General features: G+C 41.0%; 1 protein-coding gene across 1 annotated transcript in view; it reads left to right on the top strand.

Moving 5' to 3' along the window:
- LOC135210993 (pre-mRNA-splicing factor 38B-like) overlaps nt 1–15,025 on the top strand; it is a 261,602-nt gene that overhangs the window by 130,901 nt on the left and 115,676 nt on the right. The window contains exon 5 of the mRNA XM_064244000.1: nt 8,736–8,796. Coding sequence (XP_064100070.1) covers nt 8,736–8,796 — 61 coding nt within the window. The remainder of the gene's footprint in view (nt 1–8,735; nt 8,797–15,025) is intronic.

Raw genomic sequence — 15,025 nt, 5'->3', positions numbered from 1 at the left:
AACGTTTCCGGGCAAGAGGCTCTTTCTAAAAGGGGTCTAGTAGGCGCTCGGAACTATCAGGGCGCACGGGACCTTCCACGCAAGCGAACGTTCCAGGAGCAAGTCTCCTTTCTAGCGTGCGGAACATTCCAGGCGCGCGTAACTATCCAGGCGCTAGGCGCAAGGAGCCGGGCACCAGAATATTCCAAATCTTCTTAAGAGAGAGAGGTCAGTCGCGAGGCTCCTCTTTGAGTTTTTAACTTGAGCAACTTTCCCCTGGCAAAGGTGCAAGATGTCGCACAGGCGGCCGTCGCGTTTGTCAGAAGGATTCTGATACTAAGAGAAGCCATTTTTTCATTATTCAGAAGACTCCTGTGTTTAGCAGTTCCTCTCAATGCGGACTCTCTCCTTCATTCATGCTCTTCCCTCGTTATGAAGAGGCAAGCGCTTTGGGAGTTTTTCTTATAAGAATCTCATCGACATTTGGGTATGATGGCGGATAGGAAATATCTACTTCCTTCCGTAAACCCTACAGACGAACAGGAATTCTGTCTCTTCCGCGATTTATGAGGAAATCACGAAGATTTAAAGAGTTCCTGGATTAACTTCCTTCCTTAAGAAGATATATATACTCTTTCTATCATTCTATTAACGAAAAGAACGAAGACAGTAAAATTTTTTCCTTTATCTGCCTCGGCAGGGAAAGAAGGTAGTAGAGTATCTGCTGTATGAGAATACGATACGGCAAATCACACATACCGTAGTTACTTCTTTGCAGAGCAACTCAATTACCAGTATCCTTCCAGGAATTTCCTAGGAAGGACTACGCTTAAAGGGATTGTTAAGACAACACCTACTTAGCTTCTAGATCTATCGAAGTCTTGTTTCGCTTAAATATGCATTAATAAGAACTTCCTGAAGTTCGATAATAATTTTATAAGATTCCTTTATTTAATGGAGTAGCTGGCAACTCTGGAAGAGTAAGGCCAGACGGCTAACGGAGACTGCTATCGCGCCTTAGAGACCAACGCAGTAACATGTAGGTGTCGGTCATGAGTGGTTGGTTACATGTCTCTCTCCTGCGGGATGGAATAACTAACCGTGTCTCTCCCCTACAATCGCGGTTTTAGCCTCGGATTGAGGGGATAGTTAAGCAAACATAAATGAAATATTGTCTGCCTTTTGCTAAGAAGCTTTCAATAAGAAAGATATTACAACATTTCAATGCTGTTTACCGTAGTAACATTATTAAAGGATTCTAACGCAGCGGAACTCATATTATATGATGCTCTCATGCTTACGAAAGCATGGCTTATTAGTGTACATGCTTAGTGAGAAGATGAATGTAGTAGAAGAGAATTCACTTTAAGACTACGGTATGGTCAAGTCTTATGCACATACCGAGGTTAACTACAGAATTCCTAGTATCCTTACAAAGGTTTCCTAGATTAATGCTGTTTACCACAATGTGACAGTATTATAAAGGATTCTAATACGGCAGAGCACGATATAATATTATAATTCTCTCATCCTTTTGAGAAACGCACACAACCTTTTTAGAATCGGATATTGCTCAAGAGAAGATGGGTGAGCCGGATGGGAAACATTCTCTTAGTGGCAGAAGTTGTTTCCCTGAATGGACTATACTACGTATATAAAAGTTTTTTCCTACTAAGAACGGAATTAACACGTGAAGGATGTCGGGTACCATAAAGGCACAGATGTTCTGGCACATAACCTTAAAAGAACTAGAAGGAAGCGCCAGCCTGGCGCAAATTGCGTCAGAAGCGCCAGCCTGGCGCAATGCGCCAGAAGCACCATCCAAGATATTTTCTCGTTTTAGCGAGTTATTAACCTAAGAGTCCAGTAGTGGTTGGTTTGGTGTTTGCTTCTCACCTCGGTGGTCGCGGGTTCGATTCTCGGCCATTCCATTGAGGAGTGAGAGATGTGGATTTCTGGTGATAGAAGTTCACTCTCGACGTGGTTCGGAAGTCACGTAAAAACACCATACAAACAAACAAACAAACCAGTAGCCTCTCGGAGGCTCGGTAACGGCAAGATTCGTTCCTGATTTCGTTACCCATTTAATCGGAAAGGGGTCGCTTACAAGGAATGATGAAATGATTTATTTTAATCACTTAGGCCAATTCCACGACTCTCATATCTCAAAGAGCATCGAGAATCTCTTTTTTCGCCCCTGTTCGCGTTAACAAAAGAGAACCTATTTGGGAACAGACACGGAACGTACGATCCTTAAAGGGTCGATGCAAGATTTTGCATGTCCGTGAGAACCTTCTCGATCAAAGATAATAACTGTTAACGTATGTCTAACATTTATTGAAAAGAGTTTTGAGAACCTGCGGAAAGTCTTCTTCATAGATCTCTTCGCAAGGTAGAAGACGAACAGGCTTCCTATAGACTGCTTCCTTTTCCTTGAACCAAGAGAGGTAGCAATATACGACATCTTTAATTTAAAGAAGGGGAATAAACTTTAGTCTTTTTTCCCCTAGTTATAAATTCTTAACAGATATTAAGATAAATGGGCGTCAAAAGAAGAGAGGATGAATGCCTCATTTTGGCCTTAGAGAGGTTGGATTCACAGAAGTCACGTTCTTCTCACAGCATGTTTCGTAAGGCTTTTCCAAGAGTATCTGGATATTCTATCAGAATCTATTATAAATAGACCTGAAAAACCTCTCCACTCTGAGTCTTTCCGCGTGCAGACTGACCAGAAGTGGACATGAATGAGAGGATTTTTCAAGGTAAATGACAATAGCATGGCTAAGACATAGAATTGCTGCAGATCGTGCTAGATGGAATGAGGAAACTGTCCTCTTCCGATACCTCTGTGAACCACATAGCGAGGTTCTTTCTTCACTTTCAGAGGGAAGAATCACCTAGGTATATATCTGCTATCAAAGAACGCAGTAAAAGGCTATACTCTGTCTCTACAAGGGGAATTAGAGATAACAGAAGATTAAGATCTTCGGGATCTTAAACGATACCGCAATACGACAAAGAGTAGGATATCATGTACTTCGAATGGGATCTTTTTGTGGCCACAGATTCCGTGTTCCGACAAAATGGAACTGCTCCTCATCAAACTTCTTTGAGAAAGTTTATGAAGGAATTCTTTGTTTCTCTTAGCCCTAAACGACCAAGAAGACAAGTGAATTTTTTGTGCATTGGAATCTCGCATCAGATTCAATGGAGACTCGGCAATGGGTTCTTGCCAGCATAGTATGTCTGGCAAAAGAACTAAAACCCTCTATTCCTGACGCAACGCTTTCAGATAGAAGTTTCGTTGCCCAGACAGGGTACTTACTTTTTCATCTACAGAAGAAGAGATGGTTTAAACGTTTGCCTACAGAGTCTTCGGGGTGCGATGAGGGCTCGAAATGCTTCCCAGAGGGTATTCAGAAGGATACAATAAGAGCTAGAAATCAGGGTTCCGCCCAATTTCAGCTCGGAGTCTCCTTCGACTTCCAGACTCCTTCCCTTCCTTCGGGCAAGGATAGGGAAGATTCTGCAACGAGGAACCTCATCAACATGTAAGAAGAGATCTCGTTAGCAAAGGAAGTATTCACGAAGGATCCTCCTCGGAGGAAGACTCTTCTCTCTCGTATTGTTAGATATCCTGTCGTCTACTGGATGTAGCTGACTACAATCACCTCCCCTTGCCAGGGGCCAAAAGCTCAAAGGGGAAGAATTTCTTCCACCCTTCTCCAGTCTCCTGATAGACTATGTGGTTGTTCAGGACTCTCGGACAATGTAGCGCCAGCCAGGCGCCAAATGCCAATACAGGCGAAAAACGCCAGAGGCGGACAGTTCCAAGGAACTCTGTCATGGTTGGATACTGAGAAGGAGCGGGCCTCCAACCTGGCGCAAATGCGCCAGAGGCGAACAAATCGGACAGATATAAGAGTGTCCGATGTGGACATCGCCAGACAGCCTAGAGACTCTTCCAAGCTCGAAGCTCCAGCAAGTGTGGAGGAGCCAAGCCAGGCGCGAGGCGCCAGCCAGGCTCTAGGAGCCAGCCAGGCTCTAGAAGCCAGCCAGGCGCCATCCAGGTGCCAGGCTCCTTCAAGGCTAGGCTCCAGTCAGGATTGAGGATCCATCCAGGCGCAAGGCTCCTTCCAGTAAAGAGAAACCTAAAGCTCTGTCATGTAAGAGGGCTAGTCCCCATTGATATGATACAGGTAAGGCTCTGCCATGTAAGTGGGTCAGCCCCCATTGGCACGATCCGAGAAGGCTCTGTCGTGTAAGCGGGCTAGCCCCCATTGACATGATCCAGAAGGGTTTGTCAGTCATAGGTCCCTACCTCGCTGAAACTCTTGAGGCATGCAGACTCATAGACAGTAATCATGAAGTCTTCTGCCAAGCTCCAGGCGCAAGGCGCCAGCCCGACGCAAGGCTCCAGCCAGGCGCGAGGCGCTAGCCAGGAGGGAGGAGCCAATCAGGCGCCAGCCAGGCGCGAGCGCCATCCAGGCGCGAGGCTCCAGCCAGGCTCTAGGCGCCATTCAGGCGCAAGGCTCCAGCCAGGCGCTAGGCGCCTGCCAGGCACGAAGCGCTAGCCAGGCTCCAGGCTTCACCCAGAGAGATCTATATCAAAGAATGCCCTGGCCTTCTTTGAGACAATGTGATTTCCTAAGCACTTGACAAGTGCATTGATGATTCCTTCAAACAGCTGAGAATTAAAAGCGCATGAAGTGCGAGCTTTTCTGTATTCTTGTTCTTTCCTTAACAATATGTCATAAGGACATATTAGCTGTCACATACGGGAGATGCAACTCTGTGTTGACTTCCCATATCCGAAGGATGTCAAGATAACCTACGAGAGATCCTTCTCTCTTGGTTGATACGTGTCTGCGGATACATTGCTGGGATAGGGAGCCGATACTGATCCTTAACTAGTGAGTTAAATTTTATTTAACGTCGTGTTTTTTCTTTGGGTTGTTTGAAAGGAGTTTGGGGATAACTCTTTTCAACTTAAGCACTAACCCTCGTGTTAGGATCAGGTGATCGGGATCGGTGTTGTGCTCCTTAATTATGCCACTAGGCATAGGCATATTGTCATGTAAGAGGCTCTGTCGAGTAAATGGATAAGACCCCATCGACAGACCCACAAGAACTCTTAGCCATAGGTCACATCCTCGCTGAGGCTCTTGAGGCGAAGCAGATTCCTAGGCATTAGCCATGGAATCTTCCGCCTGAACAAGTAGGAACCAAGGTTTTATTTATTTATTACCTACAACGTATGTTGTTTACCTGTCTATTCAGTAAATAGTTGTCTCTTACCCACCACCAAGGGTGTCAATCAGCTAAGTATATATCTGCCGGGGAAGTTGCATGTACAAAAATGATATTGTTAGAATACAATAAAGTTTTGTACATACTTACCCGGCAGATATATACGATGAATGGCCCACCCAGCCTCCCCTCAGTAGACAGGTGGAAGAGAAAATCTGGTTCTAGAACGGGAATGGTTCCTATTCCTGCCACCCAGCGGCAGGGGGGTAGATCACCTGACCTACCTGCAGCGTGTGCCGCGAAATTCGAATTTCTGTCGGACGTCAGAGACATAAGCTAAGTATATATCTGCCGGGTAAGTATGTACAAAACTTTATTGTATTCTAACAATATCATTTCTGTCTAAAGTCCTGAATGTATATGAAGTTACATTCAACTTGGACATCTCCTCTGGCTGGTATATGTGTCTACGTGTGATTTGTAATCACCTTACAAGTGTCATCAACTGCTGCTTTTATTGCTGATGTAGCCTTTCCACCAGACTTCACATCAAGAAATCTTACTGACTTAAAGTTAGCAAACCAGTCAATGCTTGCAGCAAAAGGTGTAGTTTTGGAATCGCCGTTTGTCGTCAAGTTAGCATAGATTTACCCATATGCAATAGAATGCTATTCTGATTGTGTGCACAGATAAAATCTGTTTATCTACCATCTTGACTTGTCTTCTATTGCAAGAATCATTTGTAATGTTGATTCAAATATGCTAGTATTCTTCATATTGCCTGGTGTTTGCTCTCATTGGTTATCCGAATGATGAATTTTATCCGTTTACTTTTCCAATGACTTTACCTTTGTAAATCCCTTGAACCAACCCTATAAGAACTTAGTAAATTAGCCTGGTGGCCTGGTTAAGCTATTTGATAATAATTATGCTAATATTATTCATATAAATTTAACCCTCTTACACCGAAGCCCTAAAAACCATAACGTCTCCCGTATGCCGAGGCGGGTTTGGAGTGAGCGCGGAAGCGGAAAAAATAATTTTTTCAAAAAATCACAGCGTGCTTAGTTTTCAAGATTAAGAGTTCATTTTTGGCTCCTTTTTTTGTCATTGCCTGAAGTTTAGTATGCAACCATCAGAAATGAAAAAAAATATCATTATCATATATAAATAATGCAATATATGGGAGCGACAAGAAAAAAATTCATACATAATTGTATTCAAATCAAGCTGTGCGAAAAATGGTTAAAGCTAATGAGTTACGTTTTTTATCATTGTATTGTACACTAAATTGCAATCATTTTGATATATAACACATTGTAAAACGATCAAAGCAACACAGAACAAATGTTATCACAAAATGATGCATGAATTCGTAACGTGCGGACATAAAAAAATGTTTTTTTCAAAAATTCACCATAAATCTAAATATTGTTCTAGAGACTTCCAATTTGTTTCAAAATGAAGACAAATGATTGAATATTACGATACTGTGAGAAGTTTAGCTTAGAATTGCAGTTTTTGACCATTTCGGATGAGTTAAAGTAGACCAAATGTCGAAATTTTTATATATATTTTTTTATATGCAAATATTGCAAAAATGAGAAAAGCTACAACCTTCAAATATTTTTGTTTGTATTCTTCATGACTTTGCGCACATTTCCATATATGAAACTCTATAAAACGCCTAATATGAAAAGGAGCAAATATTAGGAGAATGCGACGTACACTTTTCGGAGATTTGCGGCCGCTAATCGGCGCGAGGAGGGATAGAAGGTTTTATTAAAAATTCACCATAAATCTAAACATTGTGCTAGGCACTTCAAATTTGTTTCAAAATGAAGATAAATGACTGTATATTACTAGACTGTAAGAGTTTTAGCTTACAATTGCGTTTTTTGACTATTTCGGTAGAGTCAAAATTGACCGAACGTGGTTTTTTTTCTATTTATCGTGATTTATATGCAAATATTTCAAAAAAGAGAAAAGCTACAACCTTCAATCATTTTTTGTTTTATTCTAAATGAAATTGCACACATATTCATATATAAAACTTTATGTAACGGCTAATTTTAAATGGTGCAAACATTTCAACAATCGCAAGAAAAAATTTCTGATTTTTTTTTTTTTAAGTTACCGCGCGGACGTAAGGAAATTTTTTTTTTTCATAAATTCACCATAAATCGAAATATTGTGATACAGACTTCCAATTTGTTGCAAAATGAAGGCAAATGATTGAATATTACTAGAATATAAGAGTTTTAGCTTACAATTGTGTTTTTCGACCATTTCGGTAGAGTCAAAGTTGACCGAAGGTTGAAATTTTGGCACATCGTTATTTATATGTAAATATTCAAAACTGATAAAGGCTACAATCATGAGTATTTTTTTTTCTATTCTACATGAAATTGCGCACATTTTCATATATAATACTTCATGTAAAGGATAATTTAAAACGGTGCAAAAATTATGACAAAGTGACAAAATAATTTCCTCCGAGATGTGTCACTAATACTTTTTAGTGCGATAAGAAAGAAATTCACGCTTACGCGCCTGCGTAACGATTGTAAACAAAACAATGCCTTGATCTGTGAACTCCCAGCATCCCCCAAGGCGCGTGATTCAAAAGTTTTCGGCTGGTAGGCCTATAAGTATTTTTCCGCGAATTTCAAAAAAAACTTTTTTGAGTCGACGTATAATACGTCCAATCTGCATACGGGAGACATTTTGACTCAGACATTTAATACGTCCAATCGGCGTAAGAGGGTTAATATGTTAAGAATTATTGTTGAATCAGCTGAGTGTAATGTCTAATCAGGTTTCATCATTGATATTCTTGCATTTACTAAAGTCAGCGAGTAAATGTACATTATTATTTTTTTTAAGCAGAATACAAGTACAATATATGAGAATTCCTTTAATAAAGAAATTGGCCGGTACAAAAATGGCAGGTAAGGGCGATATTCTTGTGGAAAGCATAGGTTGTCGGGGAATGATAATAATCCTCTTTTCAAAGTTCTTAACAACATTAGAGGCTGGTGATTTTGCATATACCGTAGTATCATAATACAAATCACTACAGTATGACAATTTTGAGTCTTCATGCATCACAGTATCAGGCTCTAATGAAAGCAGGGCCTTATGGGAACTTTTCCAGTTTTCAAGTTCAGAATTGGCTGCAATTATTTTGACCAGTCCCTTTGACTTTTTTCTGCCATGATAGTAATCAATTTTACCCAAAATTCGGTGATTTTTTTGTTGGAAAATTTCTGGTAACACTTAATTAAGGCTTAAATATTATACCAATTCATGTTTATCAAACTTATGGCTAACGAGAGGTGAACAGTACTTTTATGATGTACATAAAACTTTTTAACCAGTTATGATTATTTATACGCAATTGTAGTGTTCATTTTGCCACATAAACTGTGAAACTCATGAATTATAAATGACCAATTGTTTATTGAGTTTGCTGCCCATATAAAGTATGAATTCCTCTATTTTAGGTACACTCAACCACCAGCCGATTTGTGGGATTGGTTTGAGCCCTACATAGATGATGAGGAGGTAAGTGTCCACCACCACCAGTGCCCTAACCTGTCCCTCACCTAACTTCCTATCCTTTTATGTTTTCATAATTCCACATTTAGGAAGTGTCATCTAAGGACAGTAACAAAGCTAGTATTGATGTATCATCTACTGATGCTAATTCTGGAGACAGGTATTCAGGCATGTTCGTTTTATATGAAGAAGATATAGTATTGCACTGGGTTTGGAGATAACTGACGGATTTATAATTCACAGACTTACCTACCACAGTACTAGTAGAAAAGTACATTGTTCCTACGCAATATACAAACCCTCGGTCTTTACATTAGGAATTACTTTCAATGAAGGCTGGAAAATGGCTGCTAGACTTTTGAACAATGTAGATAGGTAGTTAAACTCCTCTTCAGGTGGCCTACCCAAACATACACACTCCACTTTGCTTTCAGTCGTCGTCGTGACAAAATGCATATTTGCTTCTCTCTTGCCCGACTATTGCTAGCTTTATTTTTCCTGGATGGATCTTTCTTTGTTTTTGTGAATATTTCTGTGTACTATATTTGCTGCTGTGATTCTGAGTTTTCATTATGCAAACCCAGGAATCATCAAAGTCTGCCCTTAAATCCACTCATCCCCCAGTGTGTATGTCCCAGGTTGGGGAATAAACGGTGTAGTAACTTCCATTCATTATTTGAAGTGGATCGGATCCTCATGCCCTTTGCACTTCTTGCAGGGGGCAGGATTGCAATCCCAAATTGACTTGTAGTGATTGTTGTTTGTGGACATCTATGCAGTGGGTGAAGGTTGTAGGGAAGAAACATTATTGGAAGAAGGACATGGACCGCTGGGTTTTGAGTCATTGCTATGGAGTCCATGACGAAATCTAGCTGAACAGATCCCCATCCCCTTGACTGTTTTACATGAAAGGTGAGTCCATGAAGTTTGCCTACTCTCTTCGCTGATGCCAGTCAAGCAGGAAAACAGTCTTGAGGATCAGATCCCTGTCTGGAGACTCTTGTAAAGGCTGGTATGATGCATGAGTCAGGCTCCTCAGAACAAGAGTTATGTCCCACCCAGGGGCCTGAGATCCCTTGGTGGGGAAGACCTTTAGAAGTTTCTTTACAGTCCCCTCCCTAGAAGACTTTGTAGATAATAATGCTGATGAGATGCTACTTTGCCCTATTAGAGTGCTGAGGTGCTATATGAAGATGACTCAGCACCTCAGGCCTGTGTGTCAACGACTTTCTTAGTACTGGCTCGTCCAAGAATGCAGTTTCTTTCTGGCTTTGTGAGATGATTAGAAGGGTGTACTCTGCTGCTGTTATAGACAACTCCAGTACTCCTGAGCCTAGAGCTCACGAAGTCAAAGGCATTGGTCCAACCCTTGCATTCCGGAAGAATCTGTCAGTCCATCAGGTTCTGAAGCCAGGAGTGTGGTCTAGGCAGACAAACTTTACATTCTTCTACCTCAGGAACATTACTCACAAGTCCTTGGACACTTTTTCCTTGGGACCTGTGGTGGCTGCTCAAGTTGTGTAGCTTACCCGGCTCCTTTAACAGGACAAAGTTGCATCTTGCCTTAGATGTGTGGTTGTGGATGTAAGGATGCATGATGGGTGACTGGCTCACTTCTCTTCCTTTGGGCAGATGGGGGAATTGGCCATTACATGCTGGAACTGGCTCAGATGCAGGTAAGTTTCACAGTTAACACCCATTCTATTTATCTTTTAGATCATAGAAGTAACCACCCTTTCCTCTTGCAAGGTGAGGAGGGGTGAGCCCCTGGCAATAAACAAACCATTGCTTGTATCTGCCTTACTGACTGAATCATTCCAGGTTATTTTTCCTGGGGCTACTTTCTTCTCTCATTGGGAAAAAACCCAGAAATCTGCTGAATGATCACACAGCCTATACTCTGATCAATTCATCAGAGGTATGATTCCCTTCCTTACTCTTATGACCAGGAAGAGATTCGAGGTGTGTGAGCTCCACTCAGCTCTTGAGACTTATTTCAGATTCCTCCCTCCAATAATAAGTCTTCTTAATGGAAAGGACTGAGGATTTGTATATTTTTAAAGTAGATTATATTTTTCCTAATAATTCAAACCTGAGGTCCTTTACACATTAAGCCCACCTCATGTCACCCTCAATCTGATTCCTGGGCCAAAAGCAAAGTGGAGTGTTTATGTTTGGGTGGGTGTGACTTCCGCCACTTGAACTGTAGGTTAACTACCTAACTACCTTGTTTAAACGTCTAGCGGCCGTTTTCCAGCCTTCACTGAAAACAATTCCTGATGTAAAGGATCTCAGGTTTGTATAGTTAAGAAAAATACAATTTATTTTAAGAATCGTCATATTACATGGCATATTTTTACTTCATGTCATTAGCTGTATACTTAAATCAGCTAGTTTTTTTATATGGAATTTGTTAGATTCATGATTGCAAAATACAAATACATAGCAGAATATTACAAGTGTACCTTGAAACTGTAGGACAGGAAAGAAATGTACCATTTGGTTGCTATATCTATGGTCATATAAATGGTCAAGGAAATTCATTGTCCCCTTTAAGGTGAAGGTTATATAAAAAAAATAAGAATTGGCCTTTTAGCAAATGATTTAGAAAGTAGTTTGCAAATCCTATTCTCAGAAAATAGATAAGCTACAATATTGTGCAGTTTGGAACCCTGTTTCATTTACATTGATATAAAAATTGAATTTTATCAAATAAAGATTCAGATACACTTGAGTTCCATTTCTGGAAGAAAACGGTTTATTGATTTTTGTGTTTAGTAGCATACTGTACAAGAGTCAGTAATTATTATTTGAGGTTTAATGATATTAGACTTCCTTAGAGCAAGAGTTCGTATAACTAAGTAACTTAAAGTAACAGTACGTACCAGTCATCTTTTCAACGTAAAAAAGGGATTTTGACGTAAGGAAAAATCTATTTCTGGGCGATTGGTTCGTGTCGCCAGCGAAATATCCTTTAATCCATTATTTCTAAGGTAAATGTACTAACACATACCAGAGAATAAATAAAATAAAGAAAAGGTCAGTACAACTGACTCGCTCACCCTCCAAGAGGGTGTCGGTATGAACACTATGGCGAGTGAGACCACTACCACGAACCGCTTGCCAATAGAAATCTCCCACTACAAAATCCCCACTAGAGGGGAGCCGACCCACAGAGTGGGCAGCAACTACTACTACTGCATCCCATGCTGCCGACTGCTGCGCCTCTGGTGGCCATCCTGAAGTTAGCAGACAATCTTGAGCGATGGGATGGGCAGGGCGGGATTTCGCTGGCGACACGAACCAATCGCCCAGAAATAGATTTTTCCTTACGTCAAAATCCCTTTTCTGGGCTCAGTTCGTGTCGCTGCGCGAAATCGTACCAGAGAAATAGCACAAGATTGTAAAGAACAAAATAAAACAGACAAAAAAGGGTCTCAAATAAAAGATAACATAAAATGAAGAAATATAATTGCTAATAGATATACATATACACAATGATACAAAATAGAAATATTACTTAAAATTAACTTAAGGTTAATAATATTTCTTAAAATTAACTTAAATTTAACATATATATACAGGGCTTACATGGAATATATGTTGAGATTAGTATCTGTGTATAGTTATTATGTACAAAGAAATCAAAGCAATTATAACAATAAACTGAATAGAACAAACTTCAATAATAATATAATAAAGGAATTATGCTGTATATGACTTAGATACAAAACCTGTAACCATTGTAAATACGATGTGTCACCCTAGCATAAAAATAAGGGGATCACATCAAAGAGATCATTATATACAATCAATTGTGAGTGACCCTAGCAAAAAAATAAGGGGCACCCACTATACCATCATAAGAGCAGCTAAGACTCAAGGTAAACGTAGATGAACATGGCAGGTATAGACGAACTGTTGGGTGAGATAGGTAGAAAGGAGAACTGGATCTTCTACTAAAGATTAAGCAGAGTCGGGGGAAACTATGTTACCCGCCGCAACTGCTGAAAATTTCAGAGCTTCCAAGGACTTTAAGTAATGACGCTTAAATACTGTCGGCGATTTCCATCCAGTATATTTTTTCAAATCATCGAAATTCATGTGTTGGAAATAGTTAATTGAGGTGGCTACTGCCCTGACATCATGTGCTTTAGGGAAGGAATCAGGATTGGCTTGCTTAATAAAGTACAGGATCTGTTGCCTGATGCCTTTAATAGATAAAGTACCACCTTTTTCTCTATTAAAGAGAGGACCCGATGAGGATGAGGAGGTCCTGGACAGAAAGGCTCGTAAGGTTGATACTGGGCAAAGAGAAATATCTTGTGGAAGGGGTACAACCTTCCACGGTTCCCACCTCATCAAAGGATCTTCATTCTTTGCTATAAAACTACGTTCCGGAGAAAGTAGAACTTCCCCTGTGGGAAGAAATTCAACATGATCCGGATCTCTGGATAATGCCGACAGTTCTGAAATTCTAGCTCCTGAAGCCAAGCTTAATAAAAATAGAGTTTTTCTTAAGAGCATTATAAATGAACATGTGTTATTATCTGTTTCTGAAGCCAGCTTTAGAACATCATTTAAGAACCATGATACTGACGTAGGCCTCACTGAAGGTCTAAGTCTAGCACAAGCCTTGGGAATAGACGAGAAGTAAGAGTCTGTCAAGTCTATGCTGAAACCAAATTGAAAAATCTTTTTCAAGGCTGACTTGTTTGTCGTAATAGTGCTAGCTGCTAAGCCTTTTTCAAATAAAGATCTGAAAAAGGATATAGCTGAATTGATTGTCATGATTCTAATATCTGATTCTCTCAGGAAGGTTGCTAACTTTTTGACTGCAGCATCATACTGTCTCAAAGTTGAATCTCTTTTATCAGATTCCAAGAAGAGAATATTTTGAGGATCAATATTCGCATCTCTTTTAGCCGCAAACTTCATGAAATCCATAAAGTTAGGGTTTTGAGAATTCCTGAGGAAGCGAACACAGTCTTCGTTTGCACTGACTGGGAGAGCCTGGGATTGGGAATTCGAAGAGGATGAAGACCCAGTTCCAGAATGAGAGGGTACCAATTGCTCTTCGGCCAGTCTGGGGCTACTAGAGCCACTTGACCCTTGAACGTCCTGAGTTTGTTCAGCACCTTCAGGAGAAGATTCACTGGAGGGAAGACATAAATCTTCTCCCAGTTTGTTCCAGTCTATGGACAGGGCGTCCGTGGCATAGGCCAGAGGGTCCAGGTTGGGGGCCACATAACACGGGAGTTTGTGGTTCGCTTGGGATGCGAATAGATCCACTTGTAGACCTGGAACCCTCTGAAGTATCCACTGGAACGAACTGTTGTCCAGTGACCATTCCGACTCCAGAGGAACTGATCGGGATAGAGCATCTGCTATGACGTTTCTCACTCCAGCTATATGGGTGGAGGAGAGGTGCCAACTGAACTTGTCCGCCAGGGAGAAGATGGCTACCATGACATGATTCAGATGACGTGACTTGGAGCCTCCTCTGTTTACACAATGGACTACCACTGCGCTGTCTAAGATTAGCTTTATGTGGGAGTTCTTTGGCGGACGTAACCTTTTTAGAGTCAAGAACACTGCCATTGCTTCCAGTACGTTTATGTGAAGCTGACGGAACTGGGGTGACCAGGTTCCTTGAACCTTCTTGAACTGAGAATATCCTCCCCAACCGCTTAATGAAGCGTCCGTGTGGATGGTAATCCCCGGAGGAGGAAACTGAAGGGGTACTGATATTGACAAGTTCTTGACTTTCGACCAAGGGCGTAGACGATTCCGTAGAATCTGAGGGACTGATGATAATTTGTCCCTGGACCTGACATTTGCTCGTGAGCGCCAGATTCTGGTTAGGTCTTTCAGTTTGGCTTTCATCAAGATGTTTGTCACTGATGCAAACTGGAGTGAACCCAGAATCCTTTCCTGGGTTCTCCTTGAAGCTAGTTTGTGTCCTAGAAATTGCTTTACTGACTTCGCTATTTCTTTTCTCTTGGCTGATGGAATCGACAGAGTATGGGAGGATAGATTCCATTGAATGCCCAGCCACTGAAAGTTTGACTCCGGAGTGAGTCTCGATTTGGTCCTGTTTATCTTGAACCCTAGATATTCCAGGAACTGGATTACTTTCAGTGTTGCTTTGCGACATTCCTCGACTGTTGGAGCCCAAATTAGCCAATCGTCGAGATACGCTACTACCATTATCCCTTGCGATCTTAGTTGTTGG

The sequence above is a fragment of the Macrobrachium nipponense genome, chromosome 4, assembly GCF_015104395.2.
Source record: "Macrobrachium nipponense isolate FS-2020 chromosome 4, ASM1510439v2, whole genome shotgun sequence".
In the NCBI taxonomy this organism is placed as follows: domain Eukaryota; kingdom Metazoa; phylum Arthropoda; class Malacostraca; order Decapoda; family Palaemonidae; genus Macrobrachium; species Macrobrachium nipponense.
Note: the sequence above shows the minus strand (reverse complement) of the source record. Positions and strands in the feature narration are given on the sequence as shown.